Source organism: Taudactylus pleione, unplaced genomic scaffold (genome assembly GCF_031769625.1).
Source record: "Taudactylus pleione unplaced genomic scaffold, aTauple2 ptg000066l, whole genome shotgun sequence".
Taxonomy (NCBI): Eukaryota; Metazoa; Chordata; class Amphibia; order Anura; family Myobatrachidae; genus Taudactylus; species Taudactylus pleione.
This window is the reverse complement of record NW_028284468.1, coordinates 34,757,303-34,771,175: the sequence shown is the minus strand read 5'-3', so window position 1 is coordinate 34,771,175 and position 13,873 is coordinate 34,757,303. Positions and strand designations below refer to the sequence as shown.

Genomic DNA, 13,873 nt, shown 5'->3' with positions numbered 1-13,873 from the left:
AGTGATTGACTTGATGGAGGTCTGCTTACTTAGGCCAACTTCCACTGTATGCACAATCCATTTTCTAGAGTTATGGGAACAGTTCATTTAAATAACATCTGTTTGTTACAGACAGTGGCTGTAGCTTCTTTTTGTCAAATATTCATGAAAATGGGGCCAGCCAATTTACTGACAACCAGTGCCATCAATATAGGTCATAAAATGCCCCACTCACGTTACTTCCTGATAAATTGATGATGCTGCATACTAGTGAATAATGGTTCAGATTTAAAATGGCTACCTACAGACTATGGGGCCTATTCATTATTTTAACCCATTCTCCAATAATTAAGTATCTATTTCACTGTGAGCACCGGAGTAATTCAACATTGATCCAGTGCAGAGACCGCTAATCCGAAGATCAGTAGTGAAACTTAGCAATGCCGAGTCTGACTCAGCAGTGCTGCTGCGCATGCGTGAACTTGGGTTCCCACATGTGTGACTTATGATGAAAGGAGCCGAGCAGTGGCGGAAGGAGTGGGGGTTCGGGAACAAACACCATCTGATGATGGCTAAGGTTCCTGCAGTCAAGCTCCGAAAAGTTTGTATTTTCCGAGCTTCAAGAACTTGGGTCCCCATACTAGCGTATGGAGACAGAGGGCCAGGTCGGGGGTGAAAGGTAAGCAGGAGATATTGTACCATTATTCACAGAACATTATGCTGCAAACAGAGTTGCTGCTACAACATTACTTGTTGCATATGTATTGTCCAGTGTTTACATTGTTTCCTGGGAATCCATCTGTCAGATAATGCTACTCTTTTACAATAACTGTTTAGTGCTGTCTGTTACATCCGTTTAAAGAGTTTAATAGCTTTGTGACATGGACCACTCTGTTTGCTGTGTTTGCTAGGAAGTTCTGAGGAAAAAGCAGTGGAATTTCACGCATGCCTTAACCCCAACCATTTGGCTTCAGTGGATACTTATGTGAATGTTAATCGTACCCTAGAAAGATTGGGACATTTTGTTCTTTCTACAGCAAACCAGAGCCTAAGCTTATCTTATCAAGGATGTGGAGAAAACATTGCCAAAGCTGAGGTGAAGTATTATAAGGCTTTCAGTGGTTACTGCAGAATGCATTGTACTTTTCTCTACAGCCATGGCCAAAGGTTTTTTAAGAATGACACAAGTATTGGTTTTCACAAAGTTTGCTGCTACAGTGTTTTTTAGACCTTTTTGGCAGATGTTACTATGGTATACTGAAGTAAAATTACAAGCATTTCATAAGTGTCAAAGGCTTTTATTGACAATTACATTAAGTTTATGCAAAGAGTCAATATTTGCAGTGTTGATCCTTCTTTTTCAAGACCTCTGCAATCCGCCCTGGCATGCTGTCAATCAACTTCTGGGCCACATAGTGACTGATGGCCGCCCATTCTTGCCTAATAAATGCTTGGAGTTTGTCAGAATTTGGTTTTTTTTGTTTGTCCACCCGCCTCTTTAGGATTGACCACAAGTTCTCAATGGGATTAAGGTCTGGGGAGTTTCCTGGCCATGGACCCAAAATTTCCATGTTTTGTTCTCCAAGCCACTTAGTTATCACTTTTGCCTTATGGTAAGTACTCCATCATGCTGGAAAAGGCATTGTTCATCACCAAACTGTTCTTGGATGGTTGGGAGAAGTTGCCTTTGGAGGTTGTTTTGGTACTATTCTTTAATCATGGCTGTGTTCTTAGGCAAAAGTGTAAGTGAGCCCACTCCCTTGCCTGAGAAGCATCCCCACACATGAATGGTCTCAGGATGCTTTACTGTTGGCATGACACAAGACTGATGGTAGCGCTCACCTTTCCTTCTCCGGACAAGCATTTTTCCAGATGCCCCAAACAATCTGAAAGGGGATTCATCAGAGAAAATAACTTTACCCCAGTCCTCAGCAGTCCATTGCCTGTACTTTTTGCAGAATATCAGTCTGTCCCTGATGTTTTTCCACATTGTAATGTGGAGAGAAGTGGTTTCTTTGCTGCTCATCTTGACACCAGGCCACCCTAAGTTTTCAACTCACTGTGCATGAAGATGCACTCACACCTGCCTGCTGCCATTCCTGAGCAAGCTCTACACTGGTGGTGCCCCGATCCTGGAGCTGAAACAACATTAGGAGATGGTCCTGGCACTTGCTGGATGTTCTTGGGCACCCTGAAGCCTTCTTCACAGCTATTGAACCTTTCTCCTTGAAGTTCTTGATGATCCAATAAATGGTTGATTTAGGTGCAATCTTAGGTGCCCTTTTTGTGCAAAGCAATGATGACTGCACTTGTTTCCTTGCAGGTAACCATGGTTAACAGAGGAAGAACAATGATTTCAAGCTCCACCCTCCTTTTAAAGCTTCCAGTCTGTTATTCTAATGCTGCATACACACGGTCAGATATGTCAGATGAATGATTGAACTATTTTACCAACGATTTGAACGATTTTACCAATGATTTGAACGATTTTAGACAGTATTAAAATGAATGGAATTGTCCAAATCTGACTGCAAACACATCAGATGTCAGATATCCTTATCTGACAAACGGGAATGCGCATCGTTTACTGTTGCAGTCACGCATGTCAGATTTTCTTTCAGATATGAATGATTGAATGATTTTTACAACAGAAAAACTGACCGTGCGTATGCACCATAACTCAATCAGCATGACAGAGTGATTTCCAGTCTTGTCCTCGTCAACACTCTCACCTGTGTTAATGAGAGAATCACTGACATGTCAGCTGGTCCTTTTGTGGCAGGGCTGAAATGCAGTGGAAATGTTGTTTTTGGGATTAAGGGGGTCATGCAGACCCGCTCGCGAGCGCAGGACGCTCGCAAGCGGGTCAATGTTCCCCCACTGCGCATGTGCACGACGGAGGGAGCTCCATCGTGCGCATGCGCGAGACCCGGCGAGTGATGAGGTCTCGCACCTCGATGTTGATTGACAGCACGCCCCCTTTGGTGGCCGTGCCGGGGGCGTGCCTGCCAGACGGAGGCGTTCCCATGGGAACGCCTACCGTCTGAAGCCGGCCCCACTGACATCACTAGTGATGTCAGTGGGAGTGATTTTGGCTCTGATAGAGCCAAAATCACTCCAGGGCTTGCTGCAGCGAGACCCTACCGCAGGGTCTCCGTCGCAAGCCCGATGGTCGCGATGGTCAAGACCATCGCGACCATCATCATGGACGCTCGCATATGCTGTGGGTGGTCACCCACAGCTATGCGAGCGTCCAGGAGGACGCTCCATTTTCATGGAGGAGGGCCCTGATTCAGAGCGAGCACTCTGGTCAGAGCGTTCGGCTCTGAATCAGGCCCTAAGTTCATTGTCATGGCAAAGAGCACCTTTGCAATTAATTGCAATTCATTTGATCACTCTTCAAGACATTCTGGAGTATTTGCAAACTGCCATCATAAAAACTGAAGCAACAGACTTTGTGAAAACCAATACTTGTGTCATTCTCAAAAATTTTTGCCATGGCTGTAGAATAGATTTGGTAAAGGTTTTGATAAAAGTATGCAAATAGTTATCTGTTGACATGCAATAAGGAAAGGCAACCTCTGGCTCTCCTGCAGTTGTAATACCATATGTAATAGACAGGACCAGGAAGAAGCTCAGTGCCCAGAGCTTCCTAAGGATACATTTGGCGGCTCTGCGGTAGCTCTCCAGGCTGCCATTACAGGCACCCTGCAAGCCAAATACAGGTGCCAAGGCAGCAACAGTGCCACCCCATAGGCCCTTTACTTTGGGCAGAGGCACCGTTTGCACATCCCTAGTTACGGCCCTGGTTATAAAAGTGTTTTTTTTTGTTACTAGCCACACCTAAGATTAGTTCTTACAGCTGCAGGCTCTTCTTCATTAATATCTTAAATGGTAATCCAACATATAATTTATTTTTTTTAAATAGCAAGTTATGCAACTTTTTAAGCATGTGTAGTGTGCATGTTCCAGACGACCAATGGGAGACTGAGATGTTGCAAACAAGTAAGCTTTTATTCCCGACTTGAAAAGGCAGAGCCAGTGTAATGACTTCTTACACAAGGCAAAAACAGTCCAGGAACAACAATTCAGCTTACATGAGACAGCAGTTCAAACGAGCAGAGTTTTCACAGCAGGGTCAGGGTTCAGATTGTCCAGCGTAGAGAGGCTGCCAAAGGTTCCATCCTCTCTTATACATTCCCCCTGACTAACTCATCTTACCAGGTTTTTATACCTTAGCTGGTCTTAATTGAGGAAAGGGTGTGGTTCCTCCCTGACTACAGGAGGTTAACCCTATCCTCAGAATGTGGGAGAGACTTACCCTGCCACATACCTCGCTCATTAAAGGGCGAACCTAAGTCACCCGCATCGGAAGCCCGACTCTCCAGCCCAGTTCGGGACAAAAAATCCACATTCATATGTAAACGTCCCAGTCTATGCCGGACTTCAAAAGAAAAAGGCTGGAGAGCCAGGTAACACCTTGTCAGTCTTGCATTAAAATCTTTCATAGACTGCAACCATTTTAACGGCGCATGATCAGTAACCATGGTAAGCATGGCGCCACACAGATAATATCCCAATGACTCAAGTGCCCATTTTATAGCGAGGCATTCTTTTTCTATTACCGATTAACTAGTCTCTCATGTGAACAACTTTCTACTAAGATATAGAATAAGGTGTTCAATGCCATAAAACTCATGACTCAAAACTGCCCCCAAGCCTACATCTGAGGTGTCTATTTGTACGACAAACGGCTTGGTAAAATCTGGAGACTTTAAAACCGGTCCTTCACACAAAAGATGTTTCATTTTGGTGAATACAAACTGATAGTCCCTAGACCACTCAAGTTTATTTGGGGCAGAATTTTTCAAACGATCTGTTAATGGAGCCGCTAAGGTAGTAAATTGAGGCAAAAACCTCCTGTAATAGCCCGCCAACCCCAATAAGGACCTTAATTGTTTTTTGGTAGCCGGATCCAGGGTAATGCCTAGTGCCTGTACCTTACTCACGCACAAGGGCTTCAGACATCCACTGCCCACTATATACACAAAGTACTTGGTTTCACTTTTACCTAGAACTTTTTTAAAATTAGAAGTTAAACCTGCCTCTCACAAAGACTATCTTGTACTGTACTTCCTTGATTACCTGCACTTGTTTTCTCCTTGAAAGCCTATAGGGTCTTTGTCAAACTACTACCCCTGGTGGGGTTGCAACGTCATGTAAGACTAAATTGGTCCTCCCTGGTTTATCAGAAAATACATCTGACAACTCTTTAACAAGGTTCCCCAAGAGAGGCTTCAGCTTGTCTGAATCCAAAGGTTCAAGGGGTGGAAAGACCCCATCATACTGGGGAATCTGTGGACCAAGGTCACTATGGCCATTACCAGGGTCTACAAAAAACACCTATTGATCCTTACATGCTTTCAACGGGTTAACATGGTAGATCTGCCTACCTCTGTGGGAGTCAGGTTGAGAGACTTCATAATTTACTTTGCCAACCTTTCTTATTACTTCAAATGGCCCTTGCCACTTTGCTAGTAATTTGCTTCCCTGAGTAGGTAACAAAAGGACTTTGGCCCTCATTCAGAGGCGCTCGCAAATTGCGAGCGCTTGTTCTGAATGTGGAAGGAATGCCTCCGTTTGTGAAACCACCCCCCCGCCATGCCTACAAAACGGGGCAAGCTGTCGATCAACATCGACAGCCGCCCTTTTGTAGTGAGCTCCGAAGCGAGAGAATTTCTCTCTCGCTCCGGGGCTTGCGCAAGCGCAGTGCAGCTGCTGCACGTGCGCAGGGCCTAAACATCGACCCACTTGCGAGCGGGCCTGAATGAGGCCCTTTATCCCCAGGTGAAAAAACTTGAGTTTGGGCATTACGGTTATAGAAAAGTTTTTTAGCCTCCTGGGCATATTCAAATTTTCCCAGACCAATTGACCTAGTAGGTATATGCAATTATGCATCGGGACCACATATTGAAGGATGCTATCGCCCTCTATCAGCTTCCTCCCATAAAGAAGCTAATAGGGGGCAAAGCTAGTAGAAGCCTGGGGCTGATTGCAAATAACAAATAGGGTAGAAGCTCATCCCACTTTTTTCTGTCTCTATGGACTTCTTTAACAAAGATTTTAGTGTATGGTTGAATCTTTCGACTAAGACATTCGTTTTCTAGATGATATACTAAGCTTCTGACAGATTTAATTTTTAACAACTTTAACAGCCCCTGGATTAATTTGGACATAAAGTTTGTCTTGATCGGTAAGAATTTCTTTAGGTAATCCAACCCTGTAAAACAGCTCTAATAACTTAGTCGCTACCTGTTTGGCTGTAGCAACCCTTAAGGGAAATGCTTCTAGATAACAGGTGGCTTAGTCAACCACAACTAAAATTAGTTTATAGCCTTTAGAGGATGGTTCAATCGGACCCACTAAATCAACCCTTATTTTTTCAAAGGGGACCCATACAATTGGTAGAGAGATCAGCGGGGCAGGAGACAGTCGGTACACTGTTGTCTTTTGAAACGCTGAGCAAGCGGAACAGAACCACGAGACCTCAGCATAAACACCTGGCCAATAGAACTGGGAGGTTACTCTCTCCACCATCTTATCCCATCCCAAATGACCACCTCAAGTATCTGCTTGGGCTAAAACCAGATCCTGCTTTTTGAAAGGGCCCAGGACCACCAAGTGTCATATCACTTCCCCCGTTTGTTTGTGTTTGTCTAGTCGATATAAAACCTCTCTAAGCAACACAAAATGGGATATTTTACTTCTGTTACATGTGACAACAGGACATCATCCACTGAAAAAAACAGTTCTAAGGCCATTTTTAAAGCAGGATCTTCTCATTGGGCCTTTCTTTAATCAGGCTGAGGCGCAAGGGGAAGTGTTAAGATCTTTTCATTAACACTACTTAACTGAACCTTAGCACTTTTCCCCGTGCCACGGGGATTAGGCTGGCTGCTAGACATGTCAGTGTTCCTAAACCTCTCAGCAATATCATGGACATCAGCATGCATAGGCACATTAGTAATGACAGGTTCATCAGGATTATCAGACACATTGACATGTGCAGGAACATCAGTATTTACATTACGAGTGGTAGTATTATGGGAAAAGAACTTCTGGCCATCACCTTGCCCAAAGAATGACTTCTGGGCTGAATTCCTCTTTATGTGAAGAAAAGGGCAAAGCTGTGGGCCTCAATTTCCCCAGAACCATCATCTGTGTGGGGTACTGGTGCCTATCTAAATCAATACTTGGGGTCACCTTACCCCAGGATAATGTCTACTGTGGACACAGAAGGGAAGACGATGGCATAATTAAAGATAAAAGGTTTTCCATACCCTTCCTTGCCAGCAAGGATTTTCCATTAGCCGGACAGCGGAATCCAAATTCTCAACTCAATGCAGCTGGACCCAGCGAGCAACTTTGGCAGGAAGAAGTGCAATAAACTGTTCTCGAGTGACCAACTCTACCAGTTGGGCAGAATTATGTTGGTTCTGCTCCAGCCATTTAATTGCAAGGTTGGCCAGTTTCTGGGCCAGGAGTGAGGCATTCCATCATGATCATAGGAAACAGACCTAAATTTTCACCAGTATGCTTCTGGATAGAGGACAAACCGATTCGCTATGGCAGCCTTCACTCGGTCATATATTTTTGCATCTTCCAGGGAGAGGGCAGCATATGCAGCTTGGATCTCCCCTGTTAGCAGAGGGGCAATTCGTAAGGTCCAGGAATGTTTGGACCATGCTTGCAAGGTAGCAACCCTTTCAAAAGTAGTAAGAAAGGCCTCCACATCATCTGAGGCATGCATTTTGGGGAGTACTGGAGCAGTTACCGCTGCCTGCTGCTGTTTAAAAAAGTCCAAAATTTGTTGTAAAATGGCTTCCATTGTGGTCTGTTTAGGATCCCTGGCACAGGATCCACTTTATCCCACTTCTGACACCACAATGGGTACTGTAAGTTCCAGATGACCAATGGAAGACTACGATGTTGCAAACTAGTAAGCTTTTATCCCAGACTTGAAAAGGCAGTGTAATGGCTTTTTGCACAAGGCAAATACAGTTTAGGAACAACAATTCAGCTTACATGAGACAGCAGTTCAAACGAGCAGAGTATTCACAGCAGACTCAGGGTTCAGGTTGTCCAGCATAGAGAGGGTGCAACCTCTCCCTCACGTTGTCCTAGACTAACTCATCGAACCAGGTTTTTATACCTTAGCTGGTCTTACTTGAGGAAAGGGTGTGGTTCCTCCCTGGCTACAGGAGGTTGACCTTTTCCTCAGAATGTGGGAGGGACCCACTCTGCCACAGCATGCATATTTTTCTTTGCTCGTTTCCTATAAATCATTATTATTACTAGTGGAGTACACTACTGTGCAGTCTCCAATAAAATGGTTCCTCAAGGGATACTTCATTCCTGTACCAAGATTATCACGGATAGTGTATCTGTGAATGCGCGGCGCCATCTTGCCACAGTGCATCAGCAACATGTTGGAGTACAGATATCCTCCTCTTAGCTCTGGAGACCCATGACATTAACCGTTTGATCCATCATTCTAGAGCTCTGCACCACTACCCATACTGAGAGGACAGTCACTGGCTGGTGATCTGTCAGCACCCCTGTTTAGCTAAATACTCTGCTCCATCCAGAACTAGATATCTGTGTGAGTTTGACTGTACATCCACTGCTATAAAATAAATTAAAGACTCTGGTTAAGCTACTTGAGTGGTCATTGCCTACATTTAACCACTGTAGTTTACAGTACTCTGCTCACCATTAAGGCTGCACACACATTCCCAACAATTATCTCAGCTTCAACATCTCTCTGGAGTGCAAACAGAAATGGCCGCCAGACATAGACAATCAGCCTGCTACAGGCTCGGAGGCTCCTAGCATGTCATGTAATGGCAGAGGGGGCGAAAGTAGATATCACAGTGCAGACAGAGCTAAGAGGGGAATTCCAAAACCATTCAGCTCACTACATCACGTCATGTTGCTGTGGTTGCCATGGTAGTCAAGAATCATATATTACTATTAGCAGCCTGAAGAAAAAAAACAAGAAAAGTATAATTATCAACATTTATTTTATAATCTACTACAGTGATATATGAAGAAAAATAAAACAAACACACCTGATTAATATATTGCTGTTTTAAAATCTTGCAATAACATTTGTTTCCAACAAGACTTTGGTCAAGGAACATAAAGCTGTGGGGTATCATTTGTCCATTAGCTACATGGTAAAATCATTATGAAAGCTCTAGAAGTATGTTAAAACCCATTGATTTATATGGAAGCCAAGTCCAAAAAGACAGATACCCTGGCTCACAGCAAGCTCATTCCCTTCCTTTAGTGATGTGCTTTAACTATGGTTGCTTAAGATCATGTTGCTCTGTGTAAGTGGTTGCATAAATTGGCGCTTATTATGCACCAGTGGTACATCCCATCTAAACTTGGTTTACTCTTTGGCGAATGCAGCTTAACTGCTACTTCAATTAGAGTTATTAGAAGAGTGTGCTAATAACACACAGGGTGCTTAGAGTGACACCGGATGGATTGTGGATGTACAGCTATAAGGAATGCTGCATTCTTGATCCTACCAATGGGCTTGATTCAGAGTTGGATGCAATGGCGATTATGGACGCAGATTGAGTGATTGTTTGCCATCGCGCATGCGTTTAAGCCGCACTGCGCATGCATTGCGTTTGCAATACGATTACAGATGCACAGAGGAATCCATCGCAAAGTGAGTGACGGGCTGTCAGTGTTTAGGGGTGGTGATGGGGGGTGGTCTGAAAAACGCAGGCGTGTCTATCCATTTTCATACCGTTTCATGGGCATGCATACATTAGCCCATGCGATCTACTACACAGAACTGCATGTCAGAAGAGCTCCCAAGGGAAGATGGCTGCTCGATGTACATCAATGTTACCTTTATTTACGCACATAAGCGTCGTCGTACACATATGTGAAGGCAGCAGTGGGCGTCCTTATGCTTGGATGGGATTTGCAACCATTCACATATTTTTGTAGCTGCGATGCTTACGAAATCACAACTGCGATCGCATTAAAGTGCGTCTCTGAATGAGGCCCTATGTTCATTTTGAACTTTCTACAGTAGTGTTTGTCTGCTCAAAGCGTTTGTAGTGTTCAAAGCACTGGTTAAGCTGCATTCACCAAGCATTAAATACAGCTGAGACCAGACTTACCATGGGTGCAAGGGAAGCTCACATCTCTACAAGCCCTAATCAAACAATCCACCCTCACATTACATTTCATAGTACTTAAATATGTGTAAATGGATTATAGCAGTAGAAATAAAATCCATTTAGGCAACAGAGTAAGAAACATATGAAACCTTTTTTACATTTATGAGGGAATGATAAAGTATAATAACAACATAATCAAAGTTTAATTAAAAAAAAAATCATTTGGGGAGAGTAAAAAAAAAAAATTAGGGCATTCACTGACTATACTAACTTGTAACCAGTTAGAGCAATAAGGTTTTCAAAAGTCATTTTATCAAACTACTGTAAGATCAGTAACAAAACGTATAATTCTTTGTATGAAATGATCATCAAATATCCAAATTTAAACAGTTACACCTAAAACTTTTTTTAACCAAATCAGCCCCTTAATTTCAACTGGTATAACGGTATTGTATCAATGACTTGGTATACCAAATTATACTCAGCCTGCTTCTGTACATCCTGCAACAGTAAGTACGTTCAAGGTTCGACACACTGCGTCTATCTCTGAATCAGTTTGCAAGTCTGCTTTTCTCACCATTATGAACAAAATGTTGCTGCTATTGTTAGGGTTAAAGAATTAACCAGACTTTTTTTCTCCTACATCAGAACGTACTGGGAAGCCTTGCATCTAATTTTAAAACACGCCTCGTGGAAATGAATAAGAAAATGAATGTGTACATTGGGGAAATTCAGAAAACTGTGAGTAAAGCCTGACACTAGTTGGGAGTTGTGCATTGTCAGTAACATGGTGGAAAGAATTCCTCTGTATACCATAATTTGCAGGGAGACTTTGTATTGGCTCAGCTGTCGTAATTCATTGGTGGCTGCAGGCTCAGTTGGGAGCTTGGCACTTACTGGTGAGCCTGCAGTCATTGGCTCATATGAAGAGCTTACCATGCTGATGGGCCAACCAAGTCTTAAAATGTAACTGAAGACTCAAGGACGTACTGTATATACGGCCCACTTTAATTTTTTATTTTCTATAGCCTGTATTGGCCACATTTTGGCATTTCTTACAAGCCAAAATCCCTCCTATGATGCGCTACATGTGGCTTTCCACAGGGAACAACTGACTTGGGCCAAGGTTGAAGATAGCCTGGACAATGGGGTGTGACTGCTGTATTTTTGAGTGACACATTTATGAGCACAGGTCATGTTACTCCTTAGCCAATACAATGCAGTAGCCTTTCTCAGGTACTGATGGAAAGACTAATTAGCCAGCATGCATTGTGTTAGGGAGGCAGCTCTATATCCCTGTGTTATGCATGAAGATGAATTGTCTATGCAAATGCATTCAAGACCGCACCACAGACACGACAGAAGATCTAACTAAAGTGCCCATGCTTACTTCCTTAGAGCTTCACACTGACCAGTGGGGTGACATGTCTCCTTCACAGTAGTGTTATGATGTTTTTGTATTTATTTTACATTGTTTCAGCATTTTTGCGTTTATGCTTATCCTAATTTGACATGCTCAGCACAGTTGCCACTGTTGATGTGAGAGGCCTGGTTTTGAGAATTATCTTGAGGGTGATCTATCGTATAAAACAGCATCAAGAACTGTGTGTAAAAATGACATCTAGAGAGTTGTCCTGGACTGACCCCTTGAGAAGTACTGTCAGACACCTGTTAAGACTTCTGAGTAAAGATAGATTTGTGTTGAGGACATCTCCCTGTAGGAGTGTCTGTAAATCAGTTCATGTGCATCTGGATTGCCTGGATTCTGCACAAAGGAGGTAGATGGTACGACCTGACAACTATCCCCCCAAAGATCATAACACCCTGTGAAAAAGACACATCATCTAAAATAAATATGTCCATGGTCAGTTATTGCTTCTCTCCAGGATATGAAGGATAACTCTTATACTGTATGCATAATTTCAATTGAAGTACAGATATTAACAGACTGCTGCATTTTCAAAAAGCCAGTGTAAGTTCACACTTAAACTTTCTACTCTAAAATAAGAAACTTGGCCAAATCTATATGTATTCATCTGGCTTCTGATTGGCTGATTGGTGCATCACTTTGATTTTACTTAATTTACGCATTGGCTTAATGTCCTGTGATTGTGTGTATACAACAACATAACTCATTGTTTATATGCACACTTCCTTTATTTGCCAATGGAGCTCTATTGACCACAGATGTCAACATATTTATTTTTATATTAAACAATAGAGAGGCCATGTTGGTGACAAATTCAGATTTTAGGATTTCACTCATTGTAGCTTCTACACAATAAGAGCAACACCATTAAATGACCTAAGTGAAAGCTGGCTTTGCTAAGTATAGATATACAAAATAGTACTTGCTCATATCAACTTAATGGTAAGTATACAGTAGATATACCAAATATATGTACATTTCTTTAGATCTGAAGATGAAAGGGTTTTATTCATTATTTATTTTGCATTCCACATTTTTAGTTTTTGTTTTTCTTTAACTCAGCATAATATAAACTAATAGAGTTTCTTCTAATTTATTCTATTTACATGGATCTAATAATAGTGCTGGAATATATATATTGTTTTTAAATCACATTAATATTCTTGACCATATATACAGCTGCCTCCAACATTTAATAAAGTAGATGTTATTAGTGAACCTGAAAGTGAAAAACACTAGGGAAAAATTGTGTTACCATTTTCTGGATTTGTGCTAACTACATGAAACAAACTATATTATAAAATGTGTTTTGAGGTTTTTCTTCTTATTTCCCACACATAAAATGTATTTCTTATTGTTAAAATTTTTTGTATAGCGCCAGCATATTCCATTGTGCTGTACGATTATTTATTTCATTATGCTACCTAAGGACAGCTTTGATTTTCCAGACTAACAATATGAAATCACTTAGTTACACAAACACACACCAAAGTTATGCCCAGTCAAACATATGCAACATGAGAGCACAGAAATTGTGCTGGTCACTAGGGTGCACACCGCTCACAACCATAAACCTGTTATATAAGATATACAGTAACACCTTGTGGATTCTAGGAATTGATAAGTCTTACATGAGTAACTCACTTCTAAGAATAGTAGTAAGAAAAGGGAACATTCTAGTAACCTGATCATCAGTTACTGAGAAGAAGAAGCTCTGTAGGACATGAACAGGAGACTGGGGCATGAGTGTGGATCTACAACATTATTGCTTCTATATTATATTGCCTCATATTATCTGCTTTATCACTGACATGTCAACTTTTAACTGGGTTATGTATACATCATAACATCTTTAACTAATAAAATGGAAATGTCACAATGTTATCTGGATTAGCCAAGATACTAGTGGTATAATGTATTTTTACTACATTTAAGTTGAAAAATACAAACAAGTCAGCGCTTATATCCTTCAGTCACCAAATAATAGGTGAAGTATTGGAAATGATGTGGTCTTGGCAATGACAGATTCCTGGATATGGTTGCAAATATCTGACAAGCATTTTATCAAGTTTTTAAAAGATAAGTGCAATACAGGTTGAGTCTCCCATATCCAAATATTCTGAAATACAGAATATTCCGAAATCCGGGATTTTTTGTAGTATGACTGAGATAGTGAAACCTTTGATTTTTGATAGTTCAATGTACCCAAAGTTTGTTTAAGGCACACAATTATTAAAAATGCTGTATAAATTTACCA

The 13,873-nt window shown here is 41.8% G+C and overlaps 1 protein-coding gene across 1 annotated transcript in view; it reads left to right on the top strand.

Annotated features, from left to right (window-relative positions):
* The window catches only part of APOLTP (apolipoprotein lipid transfer particle homolog), a 345,964-nt gene that overhangs the window by 278,005 nt on the left and 54,086 nt on the right, over positions 1-13,873 (top strand). The window contains exons 50-51 of the mRNA XM_088466926.1: positions 891-1,075; positions 10,836-10,928. Of these exons, the coding sequence (XP_088323052.1) occupies positions 891-1,075; positions 10,836-10,928 (278 nt within the window). The remainder of the gene's footprint in view (positions 1-890; positions 1,076-10,835; positions 10,929-13,873) is intronic.